This window comes from Chamaea fasciata, unplaced genomic scaffold (genome assembly GCF_029207755.1).
Source record: "Chamaea fasciata isolate MVZ Bird 193981 ecotype frontalis unplaced genomic scaffold, bChaFas1.0.hap1 SCAF_37, whole genome shotgun sequence".
Classification (NCBI taxonomy): Eukaryota; Metazoa; Chordata; class Aves; order Passeriformes; family Sylviidae; genus Chamaea; species Chamaea fasciata.
In genome coordinates this window covers 919,549-936,783 of record NW_027094122.1, presented here as the reverse complement: position 1 = coordinate 936,783, position 17,235 = coordinate 919,549, and the positions used below count along the sequence as shown (strand labels likewise).

The following is a 17,235-nucleotide window of genomic DNA, read 5'->3' as shown; positions in this document are numbered from 1 at the left end:
GTTTGGAAGTTTCCTTGCCATCTCAAAGCAGCAACACATTTGCCTTAAGGTCATCCATTGAATGTCACTGTACAAAACATAAGACTACACAGGGGCAAAAGAAAGGCCTTGCTTTGGTTTCGAACATTTTTCTCTGAAGGGATGATGATAAGAACCTAATTCTCTTAAGGAATAAAGGCTCTCCAGCAAGTGAAAGTCCACTCAGTGTTACAAAAGTAGCCCAAACAAATGAGTAGACTGCAGGAGGACTAATCCTCCCTATCCTGCTACAGATACCTAAGTGGCCGAGAAAGTACAGCTCTCCCCTCTTCTCTGCACGAGAAGCAGGACCACGAACAGAAAAAGTCCCAGCTATTCCTTCTGTCCTCCATAACCAAAGCTGTGCTAAACCACAGATGCTGCCTTCAAACTGACTCCAATTCCAGCCTCAACCTCTCACCTTCCAGACAACTCCTTCGCCAGCACCCTGCCAAGTCCCCCAGGTGTCCCCATCCCTCAGCAGAGCTTTCCCGTCTTCCAGCAGACCCCCTGGTTCCCCGCACGTGCCGTGGGATGGCACTCAGGACGATGTGCTCCAAGGCCTTCCCCGGTAGCGAGCTCAGGCTGCCAGGCCATCGGTTCCTGGATCATTCTTCCCGCCGACCCTTCCTGCGCACGGCTCTTCCATTTGCACGTTTGCGCTCAGCTGGGACTTGTCCACTTCACCAGGACTGCTGCTAAAGGATGGAGAGCAGCCTGGCAAGCTCCTTCTCCAGCTCCCTCTTTACTCTCGGGGGAGGTAGAACCTGCCACAGGAAAGCAAGCGGTGCCAAAAGACCTGGGCGGCATCAGGCACATTTAGGAATGAAACAAGGCCTTTGTTTGATGGAAGGAAGCACAGGCAATTTAGAGAAGCAAAGAGTACTTAGCACAGATATCCTTAAGTACTTAGCACCGGTTAACATAAGAAAAACCTGGAAGCCTAGCATGACAGGAGAGTGACTTGACAAAAAGCTTTAGACATAACCTTCCAGAAGACCTAAGGGCGGCCACAGAATCAGCCCTGTGCAGGCAAGGGATGAGGAAGACGAGCTGCTTTGGTGCGCTGAGACCGATCCTGGCCAGCAGGTGGACATTAGCTTCAAGTCTAGGAATCTGACACAATGGATTTCTTTGTAAACCCCCTGCCTATCCAATCACCTCAGCAGTGTAAAGATGGATGGTATTTTTAATAGAATTCCTACATAAAACCACTGAAATTTAGACGAGGCAAAGAAGCCTTGTGGTGGAGTGCAGACCCCTTCCCTCCTGCCAATAAAAGAGCTTCTGGCGGACGATGCATTTGTCTGCTGATTTCTTTGAATTCTAGAGACCCCTCAGCACTGCTCTATCCTGAGGGAACACCCTTGGCCTTGACCCGTAGGCACCCGCACAAGCTTCAAATCAGCTGCCTCAGCTTGCAGGACCTCTCTTGGCCGGCATCCTGACGGGGATGCAGGACTGCTGCGAGGCACTGCTGGGACCCAGCAGGACAGGACCGGCTGTCTCGTGTCCACGTAGCAGCACCCCCTGACACAGCCGGGGTCATCCCGAAAGCAGACAAGGCTCACGTGTCAGCAGAGAGGAGCAAGGAGTGCTGGGCTCCTCTCAGGGTGTCTCAGCTGGGCCTGCTCCACAACACGCCCCCATTTGAAGGCCTGCTAATGCCCAGCTGCCAGAAACGCCTGCCTTGTTCTCTCCAAGATGCACAGGAAGAGCCGATGAGAGGGCGCCTTGGGAGGCAAACCTTCCAAGCCTTTTCTGAGGCCAGGGACACAGCAAGATCAGCCAAGACTCTCCGTGCCGCCTGGCCCACACAGCCCAGCTCGGTGCTGGCCCTCTGGGCCGGAGCCGCTTCCAGCGAGCAAGACAAAAATGCATATTGCCAAGAGTTGAAACACAGCAGACAGGTAAGATGTGAGACGTGTGTGCATGAAGGCCTTTGAATTCACAGCTCTCCAAGACAGCTTTGGGGCTCGCAGCTGTTCAGAGATGCTCCTGCTCACACCTCTGTCCACAGTGGGGGTAACACACCCTGCTGCAGGTGCTTGCCTTGGTCTCTGCAGGTCCAGGTGGATTCCAAACCTGCTCTTCACAGCCTTCTCCCTTCCCTTCTCCATCTGCCAAGTGCCACGGGCCTCAAGGACTGAAAGGACCACAGACAGCTAAAGGGGGACACTTGCACCTTCCTCACTGGGAGCTCCATGGAAAGTGCTTTCCTTGAGAAGCAAGCCTCTTTTCCCCAGAGGCGTTTCTCCACATTGGGAACTTTCCTGGGGAACACCAACACACTCCTAAGAAACCCTGGCAAGGCTGAATTCCTTCTGGTCCTTTCTGGCCAGGCGCTCCAGCTCTAGCTCGTATTCCCCCCAGTGTGATTCCAGGTGGAGGTTCGCACATGCAGCCCCAGGCCCTCTACAAACACAAGCCGCCCGCTGCCTCTTCACCTGCCTCCACTCCTGCCTGCGCTCACAGCAGCAAAACCAGGCTGTTCCCGGCCAGAGACCAGAGCCCTGTTCCCGCAGGACGCTCTTGCCAGCACCTTCCAGGACTCTCCGCTGTGCACACAGCACTTTTCATGCCCGCTCTCCACAGCCTTTGGAACACAGAGCACAACCTGGCTGGCGCTGCCGTCAGCACACCCCAAACACAGGCGGAGGAAGGAGAAGCAGGGGCTGCTTTGTGGCCATGCCCAAGAGAGACTGGAAGGGTGCCCTCCCTCTGCTCTCACTTGGGTGCCTTTCTGACAGGCTCTGAGGCAGGGGCTGCGATTCCTCCGTTGTGGGGACCAGAACTGCAGCCGGGATCCCGGCACTGCCTGACGGCGCTCCGGGCAATTGGCACGGTGGTCGCGCGTCCCAGCCTCGGCCACCGTGCTGCTGCTTCACTTGCCCTCAGGCACAACAAAAGCTCAATGTTTAGTTGTCAGGGATGCTCGGGAATAAAACAATCTGAAACGTACTTGTGACTGCAAAACAAGTTTTCTTTGATGAGTTGCTGATGCAACAAATACATCCCAACCCCTGGATTGGTGAAAAGCTGCTGAGCGGCAGCAGGAGATGGAAGGTGATGCTCAGCTGGGAGATGCAGGCAGCCCATCCAACTTCAGGGCATGCCCTGCATCAAAGGAGCGTGAATTTAGTCCATGTCGCCACTCCACCCCAGAACCAGGTTTCATAGCTCCTCCTCTGGACTGGAGCTTCTCCAGTTACATCATCACCTCACAGATGGCCAGAGCATGAGTGGTGAATGTGGGCAGAGCTTCGGTCACAGAATCAACCTGATCCAGCACCAGAACATCCACACTGGGGAAAGGCCGTACAAGTGTGGGGAATGTGGGAAGGGCTTCAGCCACAGAGCCAGCCTGAGCTTGCACCTAAAAATCCACACTGGGGAGAGGCCCTATGAGGGTTCCCAGTGTGGGAAGGGGTTTCGGGTCAGCAGCAAGCTCCTTGAACACCAGCAGACACACACAGAGGAGAGGCCCTTGGGCTGCCTCGACTGCGGGAAGGGCTTCAGGCACAACTCCAACCTCATCATCCACCGGCGCATCCACACCGGGGAGAGGCCCCAAGAGTGTCCCCAGTGTGGGAAGAGCTTCTCACAGAGCTCAGCCTTGACCCAACACCAACAAAGGCACCATCAGGAAAGCCCTGCCAGTGCCCCCAGTGCAGAAAGAGCTTCGAGCTCGGCTCCAGCTCCAGCCCCCACTGGAGGAGCCACATTGGGCAGAGCCCCGGTGACCCACATTCCCTGTGTTCCATGTTGGGTGGATTTTAGATAACTTTGGGTGGTTTGGGGCCAAATCTGGTGGGCTTTAGGGTGGATTTTTTATCCCTTTGGATGATTTTAGGCCCATTCGGATCTGGTTTCGGCTCATTTGGGTGATTTTATGATAAAATGGGATATTTTTGGTGGATTTTAAGTCCCTTTGAATGATTTTCGCCCCACATGGGTGGATCTTAGGTGTGTGTGGGAGATTTTAGGCCCCTTCGTTTTGGTTATTTTTGGCCCTTATGAGTGGATTTTCAGCCTCTTTGAATAATTTAATGTCAAACAAAGTCCTTCTCTGGTGATTTTAGGTCCTTTTGTGTGGCGTTCAGGCCATGTTGGGTGATTTAGATCTTTTTGGTTGATTTTAGGCCAAACTGGGTACGTTCAGTTTGGATTTTACACCCATTTCAGAGATTTAAGAGTGATTTCAGGCTATTTTGTGTGGGTTTTTTTTTAAACCAGTTTGTTCAATTTTAGGCCCCTTGGTTGGATTTTAGAGCCCTTTGGATTCTTTTAACCCCATTTGGCTGATTTGAGGCCAAACCATGGAGATTTAGGGTGTATTTTAGTGCCCTTTGGGTAATTTTAGGCCACTTTGTGGGGATTTTAATCCCATTTGGATAATTTGAGGCCAAACCTGATCGGGTTTAGGGTGGATTTGAGGCCCCTTTGGAGAGTTTTAGGCGCATTTTGGGTGATTTCAGGGCAAATCCGGCGGTTTTAGGGCCGCGCCTCCCCTTGGCCCCGCCCCTTTCCCCTCCCAGTTCCCGCCCTTTCTCTGACCCCGCCTCGTTCCATTCGTTCCCCGCCCTTTCATTGGCCACGCCTCTTTTCCCTTGGGCGCCGCCCATCTGCTGGTGCGTTCCGTCCAGCGCATGCGCAGATGACCCAGAAGTGGCTCCCCCGGGCGCCGCCATATTTGTTCCTGGTCCCCCGAGCCGGCTCCGGCGTGTCCGAGACCTACGGTGGGGCAATGGGGGATCTATAGGGGATCTATAGGGGATCTCCAGGGGTCTGGGGGGACCTGGGGGTGTCTTTAGGGGGTTTAGTGGGTGGTCTGTAAGGGGTTTAAGGGGGTCCATAGGGGATTTAGGGCGGTCTGGGCGTCCCTAAAGGGGGTTTGGGGGGCCATAGGGGCTCCATAGGGGTCTGAGGGGTCTATAGAGGGTCCGTAGGGGTCCGTAAAGGGGGTCGGGGCGTCCCTAAATCCGGGGCTCTGGGGGTCTCTTTTGGGGATTATTGGGGTCTGGGTGGCCTTTCCGGGGCTTGGGGGGTCTGTCGGGGATCTGGGGGAGCCTGTAGCGGCTCCGGGGAGGTGTGGGGGTGTCCGTGGGTCCCTGTGTGGGGTTTTGGGGCGGTCTGAGGGTCCCCAAAGGGGCTCTGAGGGGGCTCCAGGGGATATATAGGGGATCTCGAGAGGGTTCAGCGTGGCCTGGGGGTCTCTCTAGGGGATCTGGGGGTCTCCCTAGGGGATTTTGGGAGGGCCTGGGGGTCCCTGGAAGGGGTCTGAGGGTCCATTTAGGGGATCTCAGGGTCTCTGCAGGGGATTTGGGGAGGGCTTGGGGCTTCCTAAAAGGGGCTGGGGGGGAGGGTCCCACAGGGGATTGGGAAGGGGTCTGGGGGTCTCTATAGGGGATTTAGGGGGGGTCTGGGGGGTCTATAGGGGATCTGCGGGGGTCCCTAAAAGGGGTTTGGGGTGGGTCTATAGGGCTTCTATGGGAGCCTGGGGGAGCATATAGAGGCTTTGGGGAGGGTCTTGGGATCTCTGTAGGGAAATTTTGGGATCCTTGGAGGGAATTTTGGGCTCTGTACAGGGAATTCTTGGAAATGTAGAGGTCCAAATGGGGCAATTTGGGGTTTTCTATTGGGAACTTTTTTTAATTTTGGGGCCTCTATTGGGAATTTTGAGGGGAATTTTGGGGGAATTTTGGATCCAAAAGCAGGGACTTTGGGTCCAAGTGTGGGAATTTTAGGATCTCTAAAGGGGATTTTCAGGAGTTTTGGGGTCCCCAGAGGAGATTCTGAGTCCAAATTTTGGAATTTTGGGCTCTCAAGAGGGGATTTTGGGGAATTTTGATACCAAATGTGGGAAGTTCCGGCAGTTCTTGGTGATCTGCAGCACCGGCACGAGCAAGTCCTGCCTGCTGCACCACTTCATCGAGAGCACGTGTAGGAAATTTTGGCAATTGTCAAGGATTTCAGGAATTCTGTGAGTTTGTGGAAGTTTCGGGAAATTTTCTTTGGATTTTGGGGGACTTTCTGGGTGCTTTCGGGGATTTTTAAAATATTTTTAGGAACTTTGGGGTGGTGTTTTTGCATTTTTAGACTGTTTTCTGTTGTTATTTGGGGGCTTCTTTGGGGTATATGTTGGGAATTTTGAGAAATCTGAGGAGTTGGGGAGTTTTCAGGGAATTTTTGTGGAGTTTTGAGGGATTTTAAAAAATATTTCTGAGCATTTGAAGGGTTTGTTTGGCTTGGTTTTTTTCATTTTCTGGGTGATTTTTGATGGAGTTTGGTTGAATTTCTGGGGAATTTTGGGGAATTTGGGAAATTCTGGGTAGTCTGGGAAAATTTGGGAATATTACTGGAAGTTTTGCAGGCATTTTCTGGGTTTTTTTCTTTTCTGAGCTATTTTGAGGGTTTTTTCAGGATTTTTTTAAAAATAATTTTCCTTTTTTATGCAATTTTGGGGTGATTTTTTTAAAAATTTTTGGGAATTCTGTGTCTCTCCGGGCTCTCCCCCATCCTGCGGCATTTTGGGCAATTTTCTGTCACTCTTGGGTCATTTTTGGTCACGCTTTGAATCATTTTGAGACATGTTTTGTAATTTCAGGGGCATTTCTAGTCAGGTTTTGGTCATTTGGGGGCCATTTTGTGGCCATTTTCCGGCACCTTTCAGGCACTGTCGGTCTCTTTAGGGGCGCGTTTGGTGACTTTTGGGCCGTTTTTTGCCGGTTGCGGTCCCGGTCTCAGTCTTGTCCCGGTGGCAGCTCTGGTGCCGGTTTCCGTCCCGGTCTCGGCCGCAGTCCCGGTGCCTGTGCAGCGCCGCTGCGGGTGCTGCTGTCGGTTCCGGTCCCGGTCCTGCAGCGGTGCCGCTCTCGGAGCCAGTCTCGGATCCGGTGTCGGTCTCACTCCTGGTGCTGGTGCCGCTTCTGCTGCTGATTTTGGTCTGGGTCCAGGTCCCGGAGATTTTAGGCGGGTTTGGGTAATTTTAGGCCAAACTGGGCAGGTTTAGGGTGGGGTTTTGAGCCTTTTAGTGTGGATTTTTGGCCCCTTTGTCTGATTTTAGGCAAAATCTGGTGGGGTTTAGTCCCATTTGAGTGATTTTAAGATAAACTGGGCAGTTTTAGGGGGGATTTCTGATCCCTTTGAATGTTGTTTAGGCCCATTTCGGTGGGGCTTAGTCCCATTTGGGTGAATTTAGTTGAAATCTGTTAGATTTTAGGGTGGACTTCAGGTACATTTTCTTGATTTTAGGCCACACCCGGTATTTTCAGGGAGGATCTCACAGCCTTTTAGGAGATTTGAGGGGATTCTTGGCCATTTTGTGTGGGTTTGAAACCACGTTTGGCAATTTTAGGCCGCATTGGCTGGTTTTAGACCCCTTTGGATGATTTTATCCCCAAGTGGCTGATTTCAGGCCAAACCCTGTGGCTATAGGGTGGCTTTTAGTGCCCTTTGGGTGATTTTAGGCCACTTTGTGGGGATTGCAGGCCTCTTAGGGTGATTTGAGGCCAAACCTGATCGGTGTAAGGGTGGATTTTAGGCTTCTTTAGACAATTTCAGGCCCGTTTGAATGATTTTCGTTCAAACCGGGCCCTTTTAGGACCGCGCGTCCCCTCGGCCCCGCCCATTGCCCTCACGATTCCCGCCCTGTCCCTGACCCCGCCCCTTTCCCCTCCCAGTTTCCGCCCTTTCCTTGGCCCCGCCCTCCCAGGCCGGGCCCGGGCCCGGGGGAGGAGGAGGAGGGAGGGAGGAAGAGGCGCAGCGGCGGCAGGAGCGGGAGGAGAAGACGAGCGGAGGGAGCGGCGGCTCCAGCGCTCCCTGAACTGGCGGCACCGCCGGGATCATCGCCCCCATCCCGCAGGTGCCCGGGGAGGGGGAGCTCGCCCCAAATATCCCGGGGGGTCCCTGGGTTTGGGGTTTGTTGGGGGGATGTTTGGAGCTCGCGGGGATCCAAAGCCGAGCAGCAGATGCCCCTCGGGGGGACATCGGGGGCTCCCCGGGAGGTGTTTTTGGGGTGTCCCGGTGTCGGCAGAGCCGGGGCGGGGGGCGGGGGAACACCGGGTTTGGGGAGCCCGGGAGAGCCGCCGCTTCCCTGAGCGGGAGCCCAGAGAGAGGAGAGCCCAGAACCGCAAAGCGGGGACCCCGAGAGGCGGGGGAACGCCTGGGATTGCCGGGACCCCGTTAGGGGCTGGAGGGGCGGGATGGCCGGGAAGAGGGTTCGGGAGTCGCGGTGCTGGAAGTGGCTGCTCCCAGTGTAAGCCCAGTCACTCCCAGTATCCGTAGGTGGGGAGACAGAAGAGGGGGGAACTTTTCGGGTTCCTGGGACTCGCCGCAGCCCGGGGAGGGCGGGCACCGAGCAGACGGGGGATCTCCTTCCCCTTCCCTGTGACACGGAGGCAAATCCCATCCTGTCCTTGTCCTTCCTCCCCCAGACAAGGAGCCGAGCATGGAGAGCAGGGAGGACAAATCCCCGCGGCAGAAGCTCGTGGCAGAGGCCGTTTTGAGCGGCTCCACGGCGCAGGAATGCAACGGGGAGGAAAAGGGCCGGAGATCCCTGAGGAGGAGGGGCTGCAAACGCAGCTGGCGAGGATGTGAGGAGGAAAGAGCCAGGCCGGGCCGGGAAGGCGGCCGGAGATGGAGCCAGAGCTCAGAGCTGGTGGTCCACGAGCAGCTTCGTGATGGGGAGAAGCCCCACAAGTGCTCCGAGTGTGGGAAGAGCTTCAGCCAGGCCAACAGCCTGATCTGCCACCAAAGGATTCACACAGGTGAACGGCCCTACGAGTGTGGGGAATGTGGGAAGAGCTTCAGCCAGAGAATCAACCTGATCCAGCACCAGAACATCCACACTGGGGAAAGGCCGTACAAGTGTGGGGAGTGTGGGAAGGGCTTCAGGTACAGAGCCAACCTGAACTTCCACCAAAGGATCCACACTGGGGAGAAGCCCTACGAGTGTGGGGAATGTGGGAAGAGCTTCAGCCAGAGGTCCAGCCTACTCCGCCACCAGATGTTCCACACAGGGGAACGACCCTACGAGTGTGGGGAATGTGGGAAAAGCTTCACAGAGAGAGCCACCCTGACTGAGCATCAGAACATCCACACTGGGGAAAGGCCGTACACGTGTGGGGAATGTGGGAAGGGCTTCAGGCAGAGAGCCAACCTGAGGCTACACCAAAAGATCCACACTGGGGAGAGGCCCTATGAGTGTAGGGAATGTGGGAAGAGTTTCATCCAGAGTTCAAGTCTGATCAGCCACCAAAGCATCCACACCGGAGAGAGACCCTATGAGTGTGGGGAATGTGGGAAGAGCTTCAGTCTGAGGTCCAGGCTGATCTTTCACCATAGAATCCACACTGGGGAAAGGCCCTACAAGTGTGGGGAATGTGGGATGAGCTTCAGCCGGAGCTCCCACCTGATCCTCCACCAAAGGACCCACACCGGGGAACGGCCCTACGAGTGTGGGGAATGTGGGAAGAGCTTCAGCCAGAAAATCAACCTGATCCAGCACCAGAACATCCACACTGGGGAAAGGCCGTACAAGTGTGGGGAGTGTGGGAAGGGCTTCAGCCACAGAGCCAGCCTGAGCTTGCACCTAAAAATCCACACTGGGGAGAGGCCCTACAAGTGTTGCCAGTGTGGGAAGGGGTTTCGGGTCAGCAGCAAGCTCCTTGAACACCAGCAGACACACACAGAGGAGAGGCCCTTCCGCTGCCCCGACTGCGGGAAGGGCTTCAGGCACAACTCCAACCTCATCATCCACCGGCGCATCCACACTGGGGAGAGGCCCCAAGAGTGTCCCCAGTGTGGGAAGAGCTTCTCACAGAGCTCAGCCTTGACCCAACACCAACAAAGGCACCATCAGGAAAGCCCTGCCAGTGCCCCCAGTGCAGAAAGAGCTTCGAGCTCGGCTCCAGCTCCAGCCCCCACTGGACGAGCCCCATTGGGCAGAGCCCCGGTGACCCACATTCCCTGTGTTCCATGTTGGGAAGTCACCTTGCCGATTATCCTTTTGATTAGACCTTAATTATTTTCTCTTCTCCCTCTCTTTGTACTGCAAAAGCCAAGAGAGATTGTAGCCCTGCTTTCGTGCCTGAGATCTTTTGGTTTTGTGAAATTCTTTTCTCAGGGAATTTTCTGTAAACAAGAGGAGTGTTTTTCTAAGAACTGTAGCATTGTTTTTCATTCCTTTTCCTGGGAGGGACTTCTTGATGTCCCTCTGCTCTGACCAATGTGATTGACGAGGTTTGTCTTTTTGTCACCAATCAGATTGGTCTGTGTAAAATACTAAGGGAGACACATTCCGAAAAACTAAAGGAGTCATTTTCAGCCTTGGGAAGCTCCGAGTCTCCCAGCTCGGTCCCGCCCGGAGGCGCGGCCAAAACTCCCCGGAGCGATCCCGGAGCGATTCCGGGTCCGATCCCCGTCCCGGTTTCGGGCTCGGTCTCGGATCAGCGCCAGTCTCGGAGCTGGTTCCGGTGCCGGTCTCGGTCTGTCCCGGAGCGCTGCCGGTCTCGGTTCTGGCCGCGGTCCTGGAGCCTTCCCGGGGCCGGTTCCGGAGCGCTCCCGGCGCCGGTCGCAGTGTCGGTCGTGGTCTCAGTCTTGGTCCCGGTACCAATTCTGGTGTCGGTTTCGGTGTCGGTCCCAGTGCCGGTGCCTGTGCGGGGCCGGTCTCAGTTGCGGTGACGGTCTCAGCCTTGGTGTTGTTCCGGGTTCCGGTGCTGATCTTGTCTCGGTCCCGGTCCCGGTCCCGTTCCCGGAGATTTTTGGCCCATTTGGATGATTTGAAGCTAAACCTGGTGGATTTACGGTGGATTTTCGGCACAATTGGCGATTTTAAGCGAACCCGGGCGGTTTTAGGACCGCGCGTCCCCTTGGCCCCGCCCCTTTCCCCTCCCAGTTCCCGCCCTTTCCTTGGCCCCGCCCTCCCAGGCCGGGCCCGGGCCCGGGCGAGGAGGAGGAGGGAGGGAGGAAGAGGCGCTGCGGCGGCAGGAGCGGGAGGAGAAGACGAGCGGAGGGAGCGGCGGCTCCAGCGCTCCCTGAACTGGCGGCACCGCCGGGATCATCGCCCCCCATCCCGCAGGTGGCCGGGGAGGGGGAGCTCGCCCCAAATATCCCGGGGGGTCCTTGGGTTTGGGGCTTGTTGGGGGGATGTTTGGAGCTCGCGGGGATCCAAAGCCGAGCAGCAGATGCCCCTCGGGGGGACATCGGGGGCTCCCCGGGAGGTGTTTTTGGGGTGTCCCGGTGCCGGCAGTGGCTGCTCCCAGTATGAGCCCGGTCAGTCCCAGTATGAGCCCAGTCTGTGAAAAACAAGGTTCACTTTCTATGTAAATTTTCAGAAACAGGTTTAATAGAAAATGAGTCAGTTAGGAGATAAAAAAAAAAAAGCTAAGTACGTTTGGCCGGTTGACTTGGCATTTAGCCAAGTCCACACTGCTGTATCAGAGTCATTCTTTAAATGCCATTGCCATTGTATCAACCTGTTGAATGTTCATATTTTTCCATAAACTAGTTTCCATATTCCGGGAACTGTTTTGCATGGTCCCTCCTTGGGTCCGCTGTTTTAGGGCATGCGTGTTTCTTGGCTGTGTCTTCCTTATCACCTCCAGGTTGAGCCTTGGTCCGTACTTTCTTCAGATGGTAGATGCTGATAGTTGGTATCTCAATAGCAGAGTCTCCTTTACATGTTCACTAGATGTTATCCCGACCAAACAGATAGTTTAAGCATACTATATCATCTAGTACCTCTATGCCTAATTTTCTTTACTAATAGCAGAACTAAAAAACCTTATATCATTACACAATATTCTTAACCATATAGAACACATCTTGCAAAAAGCCAAGTTTATAATATGCATTTATAACACTGGTCAGTCCCAGTATGAGCCCAGTCAGTCCCAGTATGAGCCCAGTCACTCCCAGTATCCGTAGGTGGGGAGACAGAAGAGGGGGGAGCTTTTTGGGTTCCTGGGACTCGCCGCAGCCCGGGGAGGGCGGGCACCGAGCAGACGGGGGATCTCCTTCCCCTTCCCTGTGACACGGAGGCAAATCCCATCCTGTCCTTGTCCTTCCTCCCCCAGACAGGGAGCCGAGCATGGAGAGCAGGGAGGACAAATCCCCGCGGCAGAAGCTCGTGGCAGAGGCCGTTTTGAGCGGCTCCACGGCGCAGGAATGCAACGGAGAGGAAAAGGGCCGGAGATCCCTGAGGAGGAGGGGCTGCAAACGCAGCTGGCGAGGATGTGAGGAGGAAAGAGCCAGGCCGGGCCGGGAAGGCGGCCAGAGATGGAGCCAAAGCTCAGAGCTGGTGGTCCATGAGCAGCTTCGTGATGGGGAGAAGCCCCACAAGTGCTCCGAGTGTGGGAAGAGCTTCCGCTGGCAGAGCGACCTGCTCCGCCACCAGAGGACCCACACTGGGGAGAGACCCTACGAGTGTGGGGAGTGTGGGAAGAGCTTCAGCCGACGGTGCCACCTGATCTGCCACCAGAGGATCCACACCGGAGAAAAGCCGTATGAGTGTGGGGAATGTGGGAAGAGCTTCAGCCATAAATCCCACCTGATCCGTCAGCAGATGACCCACAGTGGGGAGAGGCCCTACGAGTGTGATCAGTGCAGGAAGAGGTTTCAGACCAGCACTTATCTCCTCGTGCACCAGAGCACGCACACGGAGGAGAGGCCCTTCCATTGCCCTGACTGCAGGAAGGGCTTCAAGCGGAGCTCACACCTCATCCAGCACCAGAAGATCCACACCAGGGAACGACTCGATGAGAGCGAGGAATGTGCGAAGAGCTTCAGTGTGAGGTCCAACCGGATCCATCACCAGAGGACCCACCCCGGGGAACGACCCTATGAGTGTGGGGAGTGCGGGAAGACCTTTAGCTGGCGGTGCCGTCTGATCAGCCACCAGAGGATCCACACAGGAGAACGGCCCTATGAATGTGGGGAATGTGGGAAGAGCTTCAGCCAGAGAATCCACCTGATCCAGCACCAGAACATCCACACTGGGGAAAGGCCGTACAAGTGTGGGGAGTGTGGGAAGGGCTTCAGGCAGAGCGGCAGCCTGAGGTTCCACCAGAGGATCCACACTGGGGAGAGGCCCTACAAGTGTTGCCAGTGCGGGAAGGGGTTTGTGACCAGCACCCTGCTGCTTGAACATCAGCAGACACATGCAGAGGAGAGGCCCTTCCACTGCCCCGACTGCAGGAAGGGCTTCAAGCGGAGCTCACACCTCATCCAGCACCAGAAGATCCACACCAGGGAACGACTCAATGAGAGTGAGAAATGTGGGAAGAGCTTCAGCATGGGGTCCAACCGGATCCATCACCAGATGACCCACGCTGGGGAACGAACCTTTGAGTGTGGGGAATGTGGGAAGAGCTTTAGCTGGCGGTGCCGCCTGATCAGCCACCAGAGGATCCACACAGGAGAACGGCCCTACGAATGTGGGGAATGTGGGAAGAGCTTTAGGCACACACCCAACCTGATTATCCACCAGAGGATCCACACTGGGGAGAGGCCCTACAAGTGTTCCCAGTGTGGGAAGGGGTTTGTGACCAGCACCCTGCTCCTTGAACACCAGCAGACACACACAGAGGAGAGGCCCTTCCGCTGCCCCGACTGCGGGAAGGGCTTCAGGCACAACTCCAACCTCATCATCCACCGGCGCATCCACACTGGGGAGAGGCCCCAAGAGTGTCCCCAGTGTGGGAAGAGCTTCTCACAGAGCTCAGCCTTGACCCAACACCAACAAAGGCACCATCAGGAAAGCCCTGCCAGTGCCCCCAGTGCAGAAAGAGCTTCGAGCTCGGCTCCAGCTCCAGCCCCCACTGGAGGAGCCCCATTGGGCAGAGCCCCGGTGACCCACATTCCCTGTGTTCCGTGTTGGGAAGTCACCTTGCCGATTATCCTTTTGATTAGACCTTAATTATTTTCTCTTCTCCCTCTCTTTGTACTGCAAAAGCCAAGAGAGATTGTAGCCCTGCTTTCGTGCCTGAGATCTTTTGGTTTTGTGAAATTCTTTTCTCAGGGAATTTTCTGTAAACAAGAGGAGTGTTTTTCTAAGAACTGTAGCATTGTTTTTCATTCCTTTTCCTAGGAGGGACTTCTTCTTGATGTCCCTCTGCTCTGACCAATGTGATTGACGAGGTTTGTCTTTTTGTCACCAATCAGATTGGTCTGTGTAAAATACTAAGGGAGACACATTCCGAAAAACTAAAGGAGTCATTTTCAGCCTTCTGAAGATCAGAATCTGTGTCGTTGTGGTGTAAAACAGCATCGATTTTAGAGACTGGCACTGTGCAGACTGGGATTGTGCAGACTGGGATCACATGGACTGGGATTTCACAGGCTGGACCATCTGGATCAGAACCATGGAGGCTGGGATCATACGAACTGGGATCACATGGACTGGGATGGCTGCATCGGAACGATGCGAAGCGAGGCGGTCCCGCCCGGCCCCGGGGAACCGCCCAGTCCCTCCCAGTCCCTCCCAGTCCCGCTCGGGGACGCGGCCAAAACTCCCCGGAGCGAGCGCGGCGGTCCCGGAGCGATTCCGGGTCCGATCCCCGTCCCGGTTTCGGGCTCGGTCTCAGTCTCGGTTTCGGATCAGCGCCAGTCTCGGAGCTGGTTCCGGTGCCGGTCTCGGTCTGTCCCGGAGCGCTGCCGGTCTCGGTTCTGGCCGCGGTCCTGGAGCCTTCCCGGGGCCGGTTCCGGAGCGCTCCCGGCGCCGGTCGCAGTGTCGGTCGTGGTCTCAGTCTTGGTCCCGGTACCAGTTCTGGTGCCGGTTTCGGTGTCGGTCCCAGTGCCGGTGCCTGTGCGGGGCCGGTCTCAGTTGCGGTGACGGTCTCAGCCTTGGTGTTGCTCCGGGTTCCGGTGCTGATCTTGTCTCGGTCCCGGTCCCGGTCCCGTTCCCGGAGATTTTTGGCCCATTTGGATGATTTGAAGCTAAACCTGGTGGATTTACGGTGGATTTTCGGCACAATTGGCGTTTTTAAGCGAACCCGGGCGGTTTTAGGACCGCGCGTCCCCTTGGCCCCGCCCCTTTCCCCTCCCAGTTCCCGCCCTTTCCTTGGCCCCGCCCTCCCAGGCCGGGCCCGGGCCCGGGCGAGGAGGAGGAGGGAGGGAGGAAGAGGCGCTGCGGCAGCAGGAGCGGGAGGAGAAGACGAGCGGAGGGAGCGGCGGCTCCAGCGCTCCCTGAACTGGCGGCACCGCCGGGATCATCGCCCCCATCCCGCAGGTGCCCGGGGAGGGGGAGCTCGCCCCAAATATCCCGGGGGCGGTTCCTGAGTTTGGGGATATTTTTGTGGGCGGATGTTGGGATCGGGATTGTGTGGGGCTGGGTGGGTGGGATGTGGTTTGAGAGTAAATCAAACTTGGAGAGTTCTTGGTCACATGGACTGGGATTTTACAGACTGGGATCACATGGACTGGGATTTCACAGGCTGGACCATCTGGATCAGAACCATAGAGACTGGGATCATCTGGAGCGGGGTGGCCGCCTCGGAACGATGCGAACCGAGGCGGTCCCGCCCGGCCCAGGGCAACCTCCCCGTCCCTCCCAGTCCCGCCCGGGGGCGCGGCCAAAACTCCCCGGAGCGAACGCGGCGGTCCCGGAGCGATCCTGGAGCCGATCCCGGAGCGATTCCGGGTCCGATCCCGGTCCCTGTTTCGGCCTCGGTCTCAGTCTCGGTCCCGGAGCGCTCCCGGTGCTGATTCCGGTCGCGGTGCCGATCTCGATCCCGGAGCGGTGCCAGTCTCGGTGCCAGTGCCGGTTCCAGTTTCGGTCCTGGTCTCAATCTCGGTGTCGGAGCGGTGCCGGTGCCGTTTTTGGTCCCGGAGTGCTCCCAGTGCCAATCCCAGTCTTGGTCCCGGAGCGGTGCCAGTCTCGGTGCTGGTTCCGGTGCCGGTCTCGGTCTCGATCCCGGAGCGCTCCCGGTCTGGGTTCTGGCCGCAGTCCTGGAGCAGTCCTGGTGCCGGTGCCGGTTCCGCAGCGCTCCCGGCGCCGGTCCCAGTGTCGGTGTCGGTCTCAGTCTTGGTTCCGGTACCAGTTCTGGTGCCGGTTTCGGTGTCGGTCCCACAGTGCGGGTCCCGGAGCGGTGCCGGTCTCGGTTCCGGTGTCGGTCTCGGTCTCGGTGCCGTTTCTGGTGTCGGTCTCGGTGCCGGAGATTTTAGGGTCTTTTGGGTGATTTTAAGCCAAACCGGGCCCTTTTAGGACCGCGCGTTCCCCTGACCCCGCCCATTTCCCCTCAGAATTCCCGCCGTTTCCAGGACCCCGCCCCTTTCCCCTCCCAGTTCCCGCCCTTCTCTGACCCCGCCTCGTTCCATTCGTTCCCCGCCCTTTCATTGGCCACGCCTCTTTTCCCTTGGGCCCCGCCCATCTGCTGGCGCGTTCCCTCGAGCGCATGCGTACATTACCCAGAGGTGGCTCTCCCGGGCGCCGCCATCTTTATTCCGGGTCCCCCGAGCCGGCTCCGGCGTGTCCGAGACCTACGGTGGGGCAATGGGGGATCTATAGGGGATCTATAGGGGATCTATAGGGGATCTCTAGGGGATCTATAGGAGTCTGGGGGGACCTGGAAGTCTCCTTAGAGGATTTTATGGGGGATCTGCAGGAGATTTGGGGCGGTCTGTAGGGGCTTTAGGGCGGTCTGGGGATCCCTAAAGGGGGCTGGGCGGGTCTAGGGGCTCTATCGGGGTCTGGGGGCTCTGTAGAGGGTCCAGCGGGGTCCGTAAAGGGGGTCCGGGCGTCCCTAAATGGGGTCTGGGTGTCTGTGGGGGATTTGGGGGGTCTGGGGGGGTCTGGAGGTCCCCAGGGGGGTCTGAGGGGATATGTAGGGGCTCGATAGAGGGTCTGGGGGCGCCTGGGGGACCCTATAGGGGATCTGGGGTTCTCTGCATGGGATGTAAGGGGGTCTGGGGGAGTCTTGGCACGTCTATAGTGGAGTTTTGGGGCCCATAAAGGAAATTTTTGTGAATTTTGGCTCTATACAGCTAATTCTTGGAAATTTGGGGTCCAAATTGGGCAATTTGGGGTGTTCTATTGAATTATTAAAAAAAAATAGGAATATCGCCCTAATGCCGATATCCAACGACAGACAAAAGACTCTCCAGCAGTTTAGAGTTAGAAAGTGAATGTTTAATTACGACGCCGGGCAGCGTGCGGGATAGCTCCCGAACACACGCGCGCTCACAGAAGATCACAGGGTCTTTTTATGTACAGAAGGATTG

General features: G+C 56.5%; 1 protein-coding gene across 1 annotated transcript in view; it reads left to right on the top strand.

Annotated features, from left to right (window-relative positions):
• The window catches only part of LOC136303562 (uncharacterized), a gene marked incomplete at its 5' end in the record, with an annotated part of 1,177,971 nt that overhangs the window by 1,002,777 nt on the left and 157,959 nt on the right, over positions 1 to 17,235 (top strand). The window contains 3 exons of the mRNA XM_066207196.1: positions 3,298 to 3,676; positions 8,510 to 9,867; positions 12,415 to 13,738. Coding sequence (XP_066063293.1) covers positions 3,298 to 3,676; positions 8,510 to 9,867; positions 12,415 to 13,738 — 3,061 coding nt within the window. The remainder of the gene's footprint in view (positions 1 to 3,297; positions 3,677 to 8,509; positions 9,868 to 12,414; positions 13,739 to 17,235) is intronic.